Below are 15,421 nucleotides of genomic sequence, written 5' to 3'. Positions count from 1 at the left end.
AGCCTGTCTCTTGCCTATTCAGTTAGCAGTGTGCAGTTATCCCGAGAGAACAGTTGGATGTGTTATATTCATCAGAGTAGAATCTTAAGTCAAGCTGTTGTCATCTCTGCTGGAAAGGCCTTCTTCCCCTTGGATTTAAGCCATGCAGTTCTTTAGCGACACAGTTGTTTTGAAAACACTATGAACCATATACTTCATTCAAATTTATAGCAACTGTCAAATCTCCGTATATAGTTCCAAGATTGGATTGTAACAGTTTGACCTCTCAACCGAATTGCATGAAAGATACCATCCAATTTCCCTTTTTAATTCAGAATCAGATTACCCCAGAATTCAATGTAACTAGAAAAGCAGAGAAAATAGCAAGAAATGCCATCCTCATACACAAATAAAGCCAACATGTTTATGAGAACAACCTAAGTATCACATATCAAAAATATCTCCTCGGCTTAGAACTTAGATGATATAAGTCAGTCTGTACTAGAGCTACTAAGTTATGAGGATAATTCAAAATTGCCCTTAGACAACATAGATTTGAGGATCCTTTGTTTTCAGGATGTTCTACACTCAGACTCTAAAACTTTGGGTCTCCCTTGCTTGCTATACATGAGGCCATGGAAGGGGATTACTCAGTCTTTGAAGATTATGAGCCTTAGTGTTGTAGGTAATGCTTAGACACAATTGAAAACAGGACGTCTTCTCTCCAATGCCAGGGTCAAGTTGTTAGTGCATTCCGCTGCACTGCACTCTGTCATGCTTGGGAGTTGGCTAGCATTTCCAGTCTGATAGAACCTTCCTCATTCTGCATCTTGGAATTAAGGAGCTATTTAATAGAACTGGGCTCTTTGGAGCTCAGTTTTTGTGTGTGTATGCAAGTTGAGAAGTGATGATGGGACAATGATCAAATATTGCAAAGACAGTGCTCCTTCATGGATTCCATTATTTGTCAGAATATTGCACAGCAGTGACCTGGCACTAATGATTAAACCATACGAGCTCAGGCAGAATCAAGGTGAGTGAAAGAAAAGTGCACTAGATCGTAATAATATATGAATAGAGCTAATGGTAGTTTGGAAAGCACATTTTTAATGGAGTTTTATGAATTTTTTGTCTTCAGTTACCTAACAATGCACATTCAAACCGTGGTATTGCTGATGCTGTTGTACAGTGAAATATTAAAATCAATGAAATAATGGAAATAGAATGCTTTGGCTCAGAGTAAGGTGGCATATGGTGGCACTGTGTGTGAGAGGCAATATTGCATTGGTCAAAAGACCAAGTCAGGGCCACACAGAGTGACTGTAACCTGTAACCAGTAGTCCATTATTTAGAAGACAGATAGCACATAAAAAAAGAAAAATAAGGAGCCTGCCATTCTTCCCTTTGAATTCCTATTAATGAGAAATATTATCCTTATCGAGGGTACCATTTGGGTCTATAATGAAGAACTTTTGTATTCTGAGTGTATATGTATCTATGTGTATGTTTGTGTTGGTTTTCTTTATAGCCAAAGAAATACCCAACTTCTAAATGTCGTGTCTTCTTCCACAATGATAAAGATTGAGCTCTAGACCCCTGAAAGGACCCCAGGAGCTGTCCAGTGTAGCAATAGGGAGAATTGGCCATTAGGAGAGGGACAGAATGACTTTTCTGTTTGGTGAGATGAGATCCATACTTGTTCAGACTTTTGAGAAGGCAAGTTGATACAAACCTTTTAGAAAACATTTGTCAGTACATATGAACTGTTTTAACAGTGTTTATACCCTTTGACAAACTTCTAAAGAATCAATTTTAGGGGCACCTGAGTGGCTCAGTTGGTTGAGTCCAACTCTTTATTTTGGCTTAGGTCATGATCTCACGGCCTGTGGGTTTGAGCCCCACATTGGGCTCTGCTCAGAGCCTGCTTGGGATTCTCTGTCCCCTCCTCTCTCTGCCCCTCTCTCTCTCTCAAAAATAAATAAACATTTAAAAAATGAATCAATTCTAGATGTGGAAATTTTTAACTCGTAAATATATTCATTGCTCTGCATGGAAAAAATTACACTATTGTTGGTCCTTTAGGATACATAGCCCATGAATACTATTAACCATATGGAAAGACACCTATAATATCTAATATCTGTGATATTAAAACTATGTACAAATGGAAAAATCTATGCCTAGAAAATGGATTCAGGAATGAGACTTTTTTTTAAGGCAAAAAAGTACAGTCTTAAGTATAAAAACTTGGGCAGCTCTTCCTAACAAATTCTGAGAGGTTGTTAGAATTTACATATTTTATTTTACTACAAATGAGAAAAGTGAGACATAAAGATGGCAAGTTGCTTGACCCAGGTTAAATTAAACATTTCCTGTTGCTCTTATAACTTTACCAGTATCTTCCTATCAAGATACATTTGAAGAGAGTATAACATGCCTACTGGTATCTCAGAAGATTGCTATAACTTGTTGTATCCTTGAATTTGAAATGATAACAATATTGTGATACTGAGCCAGAAGGAGTATGACAATGAGAAGCATACTGCCCCGAGACTCGAAGTGAATGGTGAACCACTTTGTGGCATCCTGAGCTCCATGTCATTCGTATATATGTCGGATTTATGATGCTGTCTACTTTCAATTTATTCTGTGTCTTGATGTCCAAATTCATTTAAGTGACCACATAAATTTGGAAAACAAAAAAAGAGGATCTAAATGAAAACTAAAAGGGAAAATAGACAGTAGATTTGGAAGGTATAAATAATATTATAAAACTTGAATAAATGGTATAGAAAGTGAAATCGATAGCCACATAAAAACCTTTAACAACCATAAGAAGTTTCTCATAATTAATGCCTACACAACAGCATTTTTAACACACCCCTGTTGTACCACAGAGTGTAAACATTCATATTTTAGCTAGCTTCTTAAACTCTCCACCAAATTAGAAACCATTACCAGCCATATAAAATTAGCAGTTTTGATCTGGGAGTAAGAGAAAATACAGAAATCACTAAACTAAGATATTTGAGTTCTTTCAAATTACCTCCTTGCTTCCTTTCTTCTCTCTCATTAAGAAATATAAACATGATAAGGTTTGCAAAAATAAATGTAACTTGCTTTATTACTTATCTATCACTATGTGGGATGAGACAAATGTGTTAATAACCTTAACAAATAATAAAGCTCCAGTTAAAATGGTCTTTACTTAAAATCACGTTGCATTAAATGGGAACCTGGAAAATAATGATTTAGGTCTTAAATCTCTTGAGAGGCATGGTAGGCTTTTTCTTTTTTTTTTTTAAGTGCAAAAAAAATTGCTACAAACATGAGATCCTGTATCAAGTTAATTATTTGCCAAATCATATCTTAATGAGTGGATGGTATAATTACAAGAGTTTGAAAGTCACAGAGAGAAATCTGTAAAGTGGACTAATCATGTTCATCTGACAAATGATTCAGGATGGGAGAATGTTTGACTCTAAATGTAGAATTTAATGATCTGCGAGGTCCCAAAGTCCAAAGAAACTAATGAACTAGCATGGCTATTAGTCTTTATATGCCATGATTCTTGTCCTATTATGTGGGATGTTTGGAGCAATTGTTAACTCACTGCTTTTTGAGGTGAAATGTAAAAAACGTCAGCTAACCAGTATGCCAAAGTCCTACAGTTGACTTTGGAAGGAAAATGAAATATGACAGGTAAATCTGCCTCCTAAATTAAAGGAACAGATCAGAACTTCAACAGCTTCTAGAATGTGCCATGCCTTCTGTACCCTCCCCACCCTGTCTCCACATGGATATGTGTGTGGACCGAGAATAGATCATCCTGGCAAGGATCTAGAACCACAGCTGGAGGCTCGACCATCAAGGCAACTGTTCCATGCACTCTGCTTTCAAATGAGAATGGACTTACTATTATAGAAAGCCAAGGTAGAATTTATGGTTAAACTGAAGTTTAATTAGGAAATTTGATTAGCCATAATTCATCTCTTTCTCTCTCACACTCTCTTCCATTGCTTTGTCACTCTGTTTGTGTCCCAGACGCTTTTATCTGTGAAGAATTTGGGGGTAGTCGCTACTTTGAGGGTCATCATTCCCCAAATTTGGACTGAACACGCTCCTTATCAAATGCCATCAGGGTTTCATCCTCACCACACACTGTGTTTTTATTTTCTAGATTATTCAGGACAGAATATTCAAGCACATATCACGTAACAGTTTAATATGGAACAAACATCCTGGAGGACTGTTCGTACTACCGCAGTATTCATCTTATCTGGGAGACTTTCCTTACTACTATGCTAATTTAGGTAAGTGAGTTCCTTTCAGGGTGCTACCTTGTGTTTACCCTCCAGCTGTTGTCCAGGTTAAAGTCCCTTGATTTTTCTGTTCTAGAGCAGGGTCTTCCTACCAGCCTGCATGGGACATTGCTTCCTAGGGCCCTGTCATACATGGCGTGTCGAGATCAAGAATTATAAATCTAGCAGAACATTGCAAGATGAAAAAACTCCTTTCTTGTCTGAGCAGCACTTCACATTTAGTGGAGTCATTCCCTTTTGAGACATGGGCTCCCCAAATGATGGATCATTTTGAACATGACGAAGGGTTTGCTGTAATTTTACGTCTCCTCTTATATGAAATGGAACCAGAAGAGCGCTCCCTAACTCTTTGTTTCTTCGTTTGCGATCTCAGCGTATCTCTCTCCTACCAAAGAAAAGTGGAATTAACAAAGGGAATGGAGAAAGATTTGATAATGTATGACAAGAGACAAACCTATTCACCCATTTAACATTTATTGTGCTCCTCTTATATGTTCCATTAATGCAATGCTAGGTGGTAGAAATAAAAAAATCAGATGAGACACAATCTCTGCTCTCTGGCAGCTTCTAATCTAATCCCAATGAGGAAAAGGGAATGGGCAGGGTCCTAGACAGAGCTCGGCTATTACTGCCATAGACGTTTACGTTTTTGCAGCCCCACTTTGTACTAGTGTTAACAACATCTTAGACATTCCCCTCATTCACAGTTCCAAATTGGAGAAACTCTGGGACAGGGAAGCATCTTTCAAGATATTGTGGGGAAAAGACTCTAGGTTTTCCGCCCTGTGCAGATGTTCCCCATAATGATCTCACCCGTGAGTTGTGGGTGTTTAATTTGAAACTGATAAAAAAGAAACTGAACGAAAGTCCTGGCCCAAAGTATCAACCAGTGACAAAGAACCCTTTAATCCAAACCAAACATGTTATGGGGACTGGTAGTAAAACCAGGGTATGGTCCACACTGGGTAATACATTTAGAATTTGGTAATTTTTAGAATAAGGCCATATTTGTTAAAAATCCCTATGTATTTTTTGTAGAGCTAGTGAGATCTTCATGTGGAGCAAGCACATTAGAAGTGTGTACATGATGCTGCTCAAACTAGTACAGGAAAACGTTAAAGCAGTGACTTGTCCTCACCGTGAAAAAGGAACCCCTCCATCATATTTATTCTTCCTCGGCAAAATTTTGATTGTGTATCTAGATAGTGGGGAAGTTAGCTTCTTTCTAACATGCTATTAAAGTACCAATTGGAAGATACAATTTGCTCTACAAAACACCCATTGAATTCTTTAATATGTATAGTCTGATTCTTCCCTTTACTCTACCAACACCAAAGCTGAACTTGAATGTCACTGCACACTCTTGTTTGCATTTAAGCTACCAAAATGCAAAATTTGTGGGTCTAAACTAGTGAAGTCTTAAAAAGCTTTTAAACCTGTCTCCATTTTCTTAGTGAGTTCTTACGGAAAAACTCACTTGAGGGAGAAGCCATCTCACTTCTTTCGCTTTGGTAGCAGTGCCTGTTTTGCATATTTATGACACCTTTCTACCTAAGGCTTCAGAGCACAACAGTTGGCAGAGGTCTGGGTCACACACTTATTCTCTCAGTTTCTGTCAGCACTGCACAGAAAGAGCTTCTTGGGAGCATAGAAGCTTCCACTCCCAAATGATGGTGATGATGACAGTGATGATGATGATGGTGATGGAGATGATAGCCATGAACAAATATTGAGCACTTACTATTTGCTGTTTCCGCTGCTACCTGCTTATAAAGCATTCACTCCTTTAATTCAGTTCTGATAATAACCCCACAGGTTTGATGCTCTGACCCTGAGCCCCATTTCATAGCAGGGGAAACACCGAGGGGAAGATCCCACCGCCACTGGGGGGTAGCACAGAGATTCAGACCTAGACAGTGAGGCTCTGGATGCTGTTCTTTTAACCTTTACCATTTGCTGGTTATAATTTGAAATGGTAATAATCAGGCAAAAAAAAAAAAAAAACCCACACAAAAAAACAATAAAAAACCCTTAACTACTTTATTAAGAATAAGAGCTATTCAAATACCCAAGGAGAGAGAGTACATTTTCTTAAATCCATATTACGATATAAGTGACTAGCATAGACTCTTTCTGGAGTAGAGGGAGGTGAGTGGTGGGGTGTGTGTTAAGACTTTGGGTACCTAAAGAGCAGACGGGTGATCAAAGATGCATCCCCAGGGGAGGAAAATGTTATCAAAGGAAGAACCTGCAGATACACATTGAGCTGTAAATTATCGAGGTCCTGGAGCCTCAGGCAGCAGTTAACTAGCAGCTTTTCACCTTGTTTTTGTTCTGTCAGGACATAAGAGGTGCAGGACAAATATGCTAGGAGGGAACATTAGCTTAGGGTGAGGCAATGGAGCGAGGAGGAATGATTTTCTGAGTGTTGTTTTTCAGTGTTTCATTGGCTCCTCTCCCCTTTCTATTTCAGGTTTAAAGCCCCCCTCCAAATTCACTGCAGTCATCCATGCAGTGACCCCCCTGGTCTCTCAGTCCCAGCCAGTGTTGAAGCTTCTCGTGGCTGCGGCCAAATCCCAGTACTGTGCCCAGGTGAGTGGGGGTGCCAGCAGCACCTGCCTCCTCCAGCTCAGCGGACCCGAGACCCCCCCCACCCCCCGCTTTTACCTGCCCTCCGCTTTGCTCCCTGGGACTCGTCTAACTGTCATGCCCTGCTACTCCCCTTTCATTTGTCATGCCTTGTTACTCCCTTTTCATCAACTTAGAGGTTCTTGGAAGTGAAATCTAGCACAGGTAAGGGATGGGTTACAAAGAGATTTTCCGCTGGGGTTACGTTTAAATATATACACGAACACATTCTTTAAAGAATGCGTAAGCACACTATTTTGTTTTTAAATGTCACCGTGGTAAAGTAACATCAGAAATGCCATGGGAGGACCCAGAAAACTAAGTTTCAATGGAAGGAACAGACTTGCTGGTTTCAGGATGCATCTTTCATAGCAACTATGACTTAATTATAAAATTGGGAGCAGAAGATTACATCTTTGACAATAAAATTTTCCAAATCAGTGTCACTCCAATACTCTTAACAGTGGTTTTCTGATTTATAAATGAGGTTGTATAAGAAGGCTTGCAAACAAGGAAAGAATTAAATCATGTTGAAGTATGCCTTTTGGAACACATTTATTGGAAATAATAAAGTCAATAAAATCAGCAACCAATGCTGATTTGGGGAATCCAAATCGTGAGCTTACCAGGCTGGTTCCTTCTTGAATTCTGTTCTCTCTCCCACGTTGTGTGGAGTAGCACTGGCTCATAGCCAGAATTCAGATGCTCACTATATGTTTTTATTTAATTTGGTCAGTGTTGTTATCTTGCTCATAGTAAGACATCAGAACTTAGGAAACCACTGTATTAAGATTCAGCAACCCTAAAGTTTACTTCTCTTCTCCCCAGCTTTCCCCTACCTCCTTGTTGTGTTAGGTTACTCTTTCTGCCCTGTCTCTCTAGTTGTTGAGGTCACCAGGTTCTGAAGGTTGTGTGGGAGGGGACCCTCTTTAAAATTCAAGGTTGATGTCTGCCTCCTGCTAAGGCTTCCTTCTCTTGTCCCTCTGTCTCGAGAAGGAGCTGGGTTGGAGGCCTATATAAAGCCAGCCTTCCCGAGCCATCTAACGATCCCCTTCCCCTTTCAGATCATAGTTCTATGGAATTGTGACAAGCCTCTACCAGCCAAACACCGCTGGCCTGCCACGGCTGTGCCTGTCATCGTCATTGAAGGAGAAAGCAAGGTAGGATGGGAAGGTGGCCCTGAGTGTGGAACCACATGGAGCCTTTGTTTCTCTGTGGGGTGCTTTGGGCATTGGCTCTAGATTACTTCTTCCTGCCCAGGGGAGCTTCTGGCCCTGGACTCTTTTCTCTAAAATTGCCCCTGGAACCCCTGGGTGGCTCCGATTCGTGAGTTAGAGCCCCACATCGGGGACTCTCTGCTGTCAGTGCAGAGCCCACTTCAGATCCTCTGTCTCCCTCTCTCTGTAGCCCCTCCCCTGCTTGAGTGCGCTCTCTCTCTCTCAAAAATATAAATAAATAAATGAATACATACATACATACATAAATAAATAAATGAAATTGTCCCTGTCGCTGAATATCCTCAGCTTTGATTGGGTCCTAATACTAACTCTTTAGGAGCTTTGTGACCCTGAATATATTTTCCTTCTCTGAGCCTCAGTTTCCTCATCTATAAAACAGAAGTAATAACACATACTCGTAGGGTAGCTATTAGGATTAAATGCATTCAGGACCTGGCAATGGTGATCTTTCTATAAAAGATGAGTATCCAGATGAGGCTGCCAATGCTGGTGATGCATGAGGTTTGCTTGGCTGGTTAGCCTGGATTACTTGTGTCTTTCAGAATAGTTGCTGGTCTTCACATTTGTCCTCCAAAGGACATTTGCATTTTCATTTCCTTTGCGTGTCTCCACCAGAGACCCACAGGTGCCACCTAGCTGGCCCCTTGCTTCCATTCTCCAATTCGTTTTGCCTAGAGCGGGATGAACTTCTTAATCATCTCGCAGCCTCAAGGATTCTGTTTGCTAGTGCTTTACATTAACATTTGAGGCCATGTGTAATGTGTTCTTGGCCAGCCTTACCAGTCTTCTCTCTCATTGCTTTCCCCCACAGACCTTGTCCTCTCACCAAATTTGATCATCCACGGTTACCTAAATTGCCTTCCTGCCTCTAATTCTTGTCTTTCCCTTTTGCTCTAAGTCTTGACTATCCCTTCTCAACTCTTCACCTCTGTTATCAAAATCCCCATGTATTCTTTCATCCCTGCTCCCATGCACCCTCCCCTTTGGAGTTTCTTCCACCCTTAGCAGCATTCTTTTTTTCTCTAGCTTCTGCTTGTTACTTCTTGTAGGCCATAATCCATTGTGAGGCAATTAGTGGCTCCTAAATAAAACAGATTGGTGAAGCAGTCATCCAAGAGACCTCTTTTGTCAGTGCCCAAGGAGTCTAGTCATGAGAGATTGTCTCACACTAAGTAAAACATCTTTGAGCCAGAATAAAAAAATATCAATTGGGTCAGACTATTCAAAACAATCACTTGACTTGCTAAAAGTGGCAGTTTCACACAGTTCAACATGATGCAGTGAGAACTGTGACTGTCATGTGGGCAAGACTATCAGTGCATTATCCTGTCATTTCCAATGTTATGACTGCCTACTGTGTGCTGGGCACCATGCAGTGTGATGGAACACAGTGTAGAGTACGATACATAGAATCCCAGCATTCCCAGGGCTGGCATCCAGCGACATGGGTATCCCAGAGCTGCTTCATAAGCATTTAATGAGTAAAGATGGCAATTAGAAAATCACCTGCCTCTCGGCATGCGTCTTACCTACTCTTATGAAATCCATCTCCCCACAGATGTGGTTTTACAAGAGGGATGGGTGCACAAAAATCTCCCGCCTATAATCCCATACATCTTTCACGCCATTGCCAATGCCTGAGGTCCTGAACGGTGCTCAGATGCATGCTGTCAACTTTGGACTTGGAAATTCATTGTTTTTGTGCTTACATGGGTGACTAGATCTTCTGGTAAAGAAGTCTTCCTTTGAATTTGTTAGAATATCCATACAGGCTCCAGTCGGACTGACTGGGAGCCGTTCTGACTTCTATGGCTCACAGATTCATTGGTTGATTTTATATTTTTACCCTGCAAGTAGTCCCAGTTTCTTTATTTACGAGACAAACAGTGGGTTTTATCAGATGTAGCTTATAAGATACTTCATATTCTCCCCACCATATCTGTGGCATCTTGCCATTTGTTGAGTCCTAGCCTCCACCTTGGCCACTGATTCCAGTGGGCCATGTGATTCCTTTGCTCTCACTCCCACTACTCTGGGATTGCACCACCTAGTAAAGCATTTGCACCCAATTAAGTATTGCTTAAGGCTCTGTATTCCGGTTATCCTAGGCTAAGACTCAGGCCCATTTTGAGGATTCAGTGAGATAGTGCATTATAGGTGCTTAGCCTGGTTCCTGTTATACACCAAGAGTACAATAAATGTCAGCTACCCTTCTGCGGAGGTATTGTAATGTTCGTATCATGAACCGTAAGACGAGTTACTAACTTTCTGTGCCTCAATTCCTCCTTCAGTAAATGGAAGCAATCATAATACCTAACAGGGTAGCTAAAAGATCAAATGGTGCAACACTGTACTTGTAAATGTGCTTAGAAGTATGTGTGCACGTGGCCAGTGCTCGGTAAACGTTAACTCTTATTGTTCTTTCTATAATTGCTTATGGATATTTCTTATCTTGCCCATTAGATAATAAACTTCTTGAGTCTTGGTAGTCATTTTAGTTAATCCTAGAAGAGGTTGGGCTGGCATATGGTAGCTAACTGTTTCTTACACGAACTAACAAGCAAAAGCCAGTTCACTCAGGATTGACTTTGTAAGTACACCAGTTCCTTTCATGCTAAAGCATTCAACTTTTGGAATGTAGCTGAGGCAAGGTATTTGAAAGAGAGCATCTAGTTTCTACACTAGAATTTGAAGTGGCTAGATTATGGGCTCTTAACCTCTGTCGATGAAGCATGTTCAGAAAAAGGAAGTGGATCCTTTTAAAACCAGTGGTTGGGAACATAATGGGAAAGGAGTCATAGGTCTCCTTATTCCCCATTTTACATTTCCATATCTAGCCTTGAGTTTAGAGTTGATGTGTTTGCTGCTTTGGCTGCAAAATTCTCTTTTGAATTTATAGGCCTTGTCTTTGCAGCTCTCCCCCTAAAGACTTAACAAGGGAAAGGTCAGGGCATCACTAAGCTGGCAGCTAATGGTTTCTGTGTTAGTCAGTGGACATGTAAACAGTATCAGGAGAATTGCTTCAGGCTGAGATTTCTGAGCACTGTGTATATGGGGTTGCTGATCACTTTATATTTTATTTTATTTTGAAAGCCTGAAAAAGAAAAAGAAAACTTGACCCAGTTGACAGATGTGTAGGAGCAGACCCTGGAGCCATTTATGCTACAGATCCATCCCTTGAGCTCCCAGAGATGGGAAATGTGGGCACTTCCCACCCTTTGATGTCAGAAGCCCTCCAGTAGCTACACAGGCACAGAAGCCGATCCTGAGATGGGGGTTCATGGATGAGCTAGCTTCTTGGGGGTTGGAGGCCTCAGATTTGTGGAGAGCAGACCCTTGGTAGCCAGGTTCAGGGTCTCCCTTCTCCCTCTGTCTCCAATGACCAACTGCTGCATTCCCTGGCCCTTTGTGCCTTGGAAGTTGGTGGCAAATGTGCCTTTTCTCTCAGTCTCCAAGTGTGAATTTAGAGAGGATGTCACAACTGTGAATATAATTTCCAGAGGAAGGTGGTGAATATGAGATCACTTTATGTGCCCCCAATTCACTTTTGGGGTCCTTGTCAAACCTGAGGCAGGTCCAGCATGGTGGATGAGGTGCTCTGTAGAAGCTCACCATCTGGGATGCAATGCTGGTGGGTCCATGTTGAGCAAGACATCTAACCTTTCTATGCCTTAATTTTCTCAGCTGTACAATGGGGTTATTATAAAGATGAAATGCGATGACGTGTATAAAGAACTTGGAACATTTCTGACACAAAGTAAATGGGTTTTTTACCATGTTAGTTATTCTTAAATCATCATTCTCATGGTTAGTTATCCTGTGGTACATTCAGCACAGAGGTTGAAGGTATGACTGCCACAGAGAAGTCTTTCTAGACTTAATTTTTCCAGCTGGTCCCTTTATCCCCAAAGCCCTCACCACCACCACCACCACCACCACCCCCCCACCAAAACACACACACCTCACCATGCCTTATCCTGGAGTTGCCCAAACTTTATTCATATAGTGCCTTCACAATGTGCCTAAATCCATAGACCACATGTGCTATGTTTATTTAATATTTTTCTATAAATCAGCTTACTTTTCGTTTCAGTGAAGTTATTTTTGAATAAGTTTACTGCTCCCTGTTATTACTATAGCCACTAATCTCTGTGTATGTATATTTTCTCATCTGTGCTAACATCAGTGAAGAGTAGAATTTTCAAATGTGTGTCTACACCTCCTGAAATGACATGGCCTTCCAGTAGTGTGTGCCCCACACTTGGAATCATGGCTCCATCCATCCACTCTCTCCAGGCCTCTGGTTCTTTCCTCTGTGCCTTATGTCTGCTGAGTGCTATTTCTGCCTCACTTCTCTTTATACCCGGTGGATTCCTGTCCATCAAGTCCTACTTAAATGTCCGTCTTCTCTAAGGTTTTCACCTGCGCTTCCAAGTGGCTGGCTGCTGCATCCTCTGCACCCCTGGCATGGTCCATATCGGGCCAGGACTGGTCAGCGGCATCTCGATGGCTGCGGACTGTGAACTTTCCCAAGACAGGAGAAAATGTCTTATTTACCTTGTCCTCCCTTTGACTAGCAAGGTGTCTGTACACAGTAGGTGCCCAGTAAGGGTACATGATTCTCCACCGATGGGAAATGGAAATATTCAGTGTTGAAGGATGACACGGTGGTAGAACATTCTTTTCGAAGGTGAGGATGGGGGAATTTTCCTGAAAACGGGCCTCCAAATTTACTTCTTTTCTTTGATTCCTTTCCTCCTGTCTGCTTTCTCCCCACCCCAGGTTATGAGCAGCCGTTTCCTGCCCTATGACAACATCGTCACAGACGCAGTGCTCAGCCTTGATGAGGACACTGTGCTTTCCACCACGGAGGTAAGGAGCGGGCGTGGGCTCTTCAGGCAGGTGTCCCAAACCCCAAGGGGCCAGCGTTCCCTTTGCCCTTGCCTCGGCTAACTTGAAAACCTTTTTCAAAACTTCCTGCACAGTCGGTTTTAATCAACCTGGTTCCTGATAGCACCTTGCCACCACCTGGAACCCTGATGAGGGCATTCTTTCCCCCTTTGTTTTCTCTGCTAATTGGCTCCTCATTTGCATGGCTGTGCCTCACCTCTCCCCTCCTGCCTGCCCTCCTTTTGTTTTTCAACAGCACAGCTGTGGGCACGTGTGCAAAGCCAAGGGGAGTAGTGGGGAACCTGGCTAGCAGCATCTTGAGACCACACAATCCAGAGCAAACAGCCCATCCTTCCCCGGTTATCCTAATGCCTGTGTGCGTGTGTGTTGCCATTGTTAGGGAAAACTATTCTGGGTTCTGAAGGCAGGCCTTCCGTCTCGGATTCAAGCGCTCATTTTCCTTCACCCACACAAGAGCAAACGATTTCACTCTTAAGACGGAGTCGGAGATCCTTGCTATTTCAGATGTTCAGGTATTTGTGCCAAAAATAAGATTGCACAAAGAACGTGTGAGGAGGAGAGAGAGAGGAGGAGAGATAGATATGATAGAAAACCAATTTTTACAACCCGAATGAGTATTGATCTCAGAAACCTTACTTTAAACCATCAAGGGGACCAAAGACAGTTCTATAAAAATGTCATATATCGGAAATGCATTATTAATGGTGGCTGCTAAAAAGCACAGAGACTGAGCTACTTATACCTTTACCTTTTTTCCTCCCTCTTATTCATAATCATTTTCTTTCCAATTTAAACATCGACACTTACCAGCATGCACTTTCCTGGACGCTGGACCGATTCTAATGGCCTGCTGCCTGCGCAGCCAGCGCTTGGTGTTAACCTAGGCCAACAGTCCCACGGCCTCTTTCTTGAAATTCGGTGGATGCTTCCAATTTCCATCAAATGGAGTTGAACAGAAGTTATGTGCAAGAGCTGCCTAAATAACCCCAGGACAAAATGCCCTGGGCCTCACTCACCTTGGTAAATGCTTTTTCTGCAGCCCAGGCTCTATAAATACTCAGTGAATGAATGATTGGAGAGATGTGTGCTGAGGTGTTTAAAGCCTGAGCACAAAGCCAGTTGCGGCACGTGCAAGTCTGCAGGAGAAAGGGGTTTGGGGGGGGACGAGCTCTGCCTAATGTTCAAAGGGAAAGACAGCTGTGGAGTACAGGGTGTGGGACACTCCAGCTTGCATGTTTCTGCTGCTTCCTGCAAGGGAAGCCGGCATCCCAGGAGCACATTCATTCAACAAGTATTTATTGGGGGATCTCCTTGTTCTGGTCTCCACGCTGGGTACCTTGATGACCCAGCTCCTGCCTCTAGCCATCACAGTGGTGGCAGCAAACAGAATTCAAGTCTAGTGATTTCAGTGAAGGGCTTTAGGATGACTTAGGTGGGCGGGCTTGTAGGCGCCCGGGTACCTGGAGAGCGACAAGAACCACAAGCAGCCCCCACCCCCAGGGGTGAAGAAGGGAGAGGAGGAAATCGTGTTTCATCGTCTTTGAGAGGAGACTGCTCTCCAGGAGCTGTGACAACAGCGGAATATGGCAGATGGGGGCGAGATAGGGCAGATAACGGCGGGATAGGGAAGATGGCGGTGGGATAGGGAAGATGGTGGAGGGGTATGGACGGCAGCAGCGGGATATGGCATGTGGCTGTGGGATAGGGTAGATGGCGGCGGGGTATGGTAACTGCCAAAACTCTGATGCCAAACCTAGGAGGGAGCCGGGAAGAAACACCCGGACCTCTCTCTTTCTCCCTCTCTGTCCCACCTCCATGTTCCTCCTGGTGACTGCCGTTGACCCAACTGAGTCGGCCAGCAGCCTGCAAGGGAGACCAGGTTGTGCCATCCGTAGGGTTCCATCCTGCCCGGCCACAGAGCATGGCCAGAAGAGCAGGGAGGGGACGTCGGAGAGCAGACGGGGAAAAGCAGCACGCTGGCCTGGTAGAATGTGTGGTCAAGACATCTGCGGCGTCTATTTAAATCATTATCCCATGGCCTCAAATACTGATGCGCGTTACATCTTCCCCTGGGCAGAAGGCACTTAGTCCCACTCTACAGGTGTTTTTATCTGTCCCACGGGCAGGTATCTTGCAGCTTCTTTGACGTTTCCATGGGCTGGTGAACGTCTTTTCAAAGACTGGCAATTCCAGCCGCCCAGGGCGTGCTGGGAGGGACACGAGTCCTGTGTGAAGTAATGAGAAGTCAGCGTGGGGGGGGGGGGGGGGGGGGGGGGGGGGGGGGGGGGGGGGGGGGCGGGGGGAGCGGTGTTGGCGTCGTTGGCCAGGGGTCTGGTTTACTTT

The 15,421-nt window shown here is 43.1% G+C and overlaps 1 protein-coding gene across 1 annotated transcript in view; it reads left to right on the top strand.

Annotated features, from left to right (window-relative positions):
- Positions 1-15,421, top strand: part of EXT1 (exostosin glycosyltransferase 1) — a 287,137-nt gene that overhangs the window by 262,523 nt on the left and 9,193 nt on the right. The window contains exons 5-8 of the mRNA XM_043601631.1: positions 4,160-4,292; positions 6,775-6,893; positions 7,994-8,089; positions 12,950-13,039. Of these exons, the coding sequence (XP_043457566.1) occupies positions 4,160-4,292; positions 6,775-6,893; positions 7,994-8,089; positions 12,950-13,039 (438 nt within the window). The remainder of the gene's footprint in view (positions 1-4,159; positions 4,293-6,774; positions 6,894-7,993; positions 8,090-12,949; positions 13,040-15,421) is intronic.

The sequence above is a fragment of the Prionailurus bengalensis genome, chromosome F2, assembly GCF_016509475.1.
Source record: "Prionailurus bengalensis isolate Pbe53 chromosome F2, Fcat_Pben_1.1_paternal_pri, whole genome shotgun sequence".
NCBI classification, from domain to species: domain Eukaryota; kingdom Metazoa; phylum Chordata; class Mammalia; order Carnivora; family Felidae; genus Prionailurus; species Prionailurus bengalensis.
Note: the sequence above shows the minus strand (reverse complement) of the source record. Positions and strands in the feature narration are given on the sequence as shown.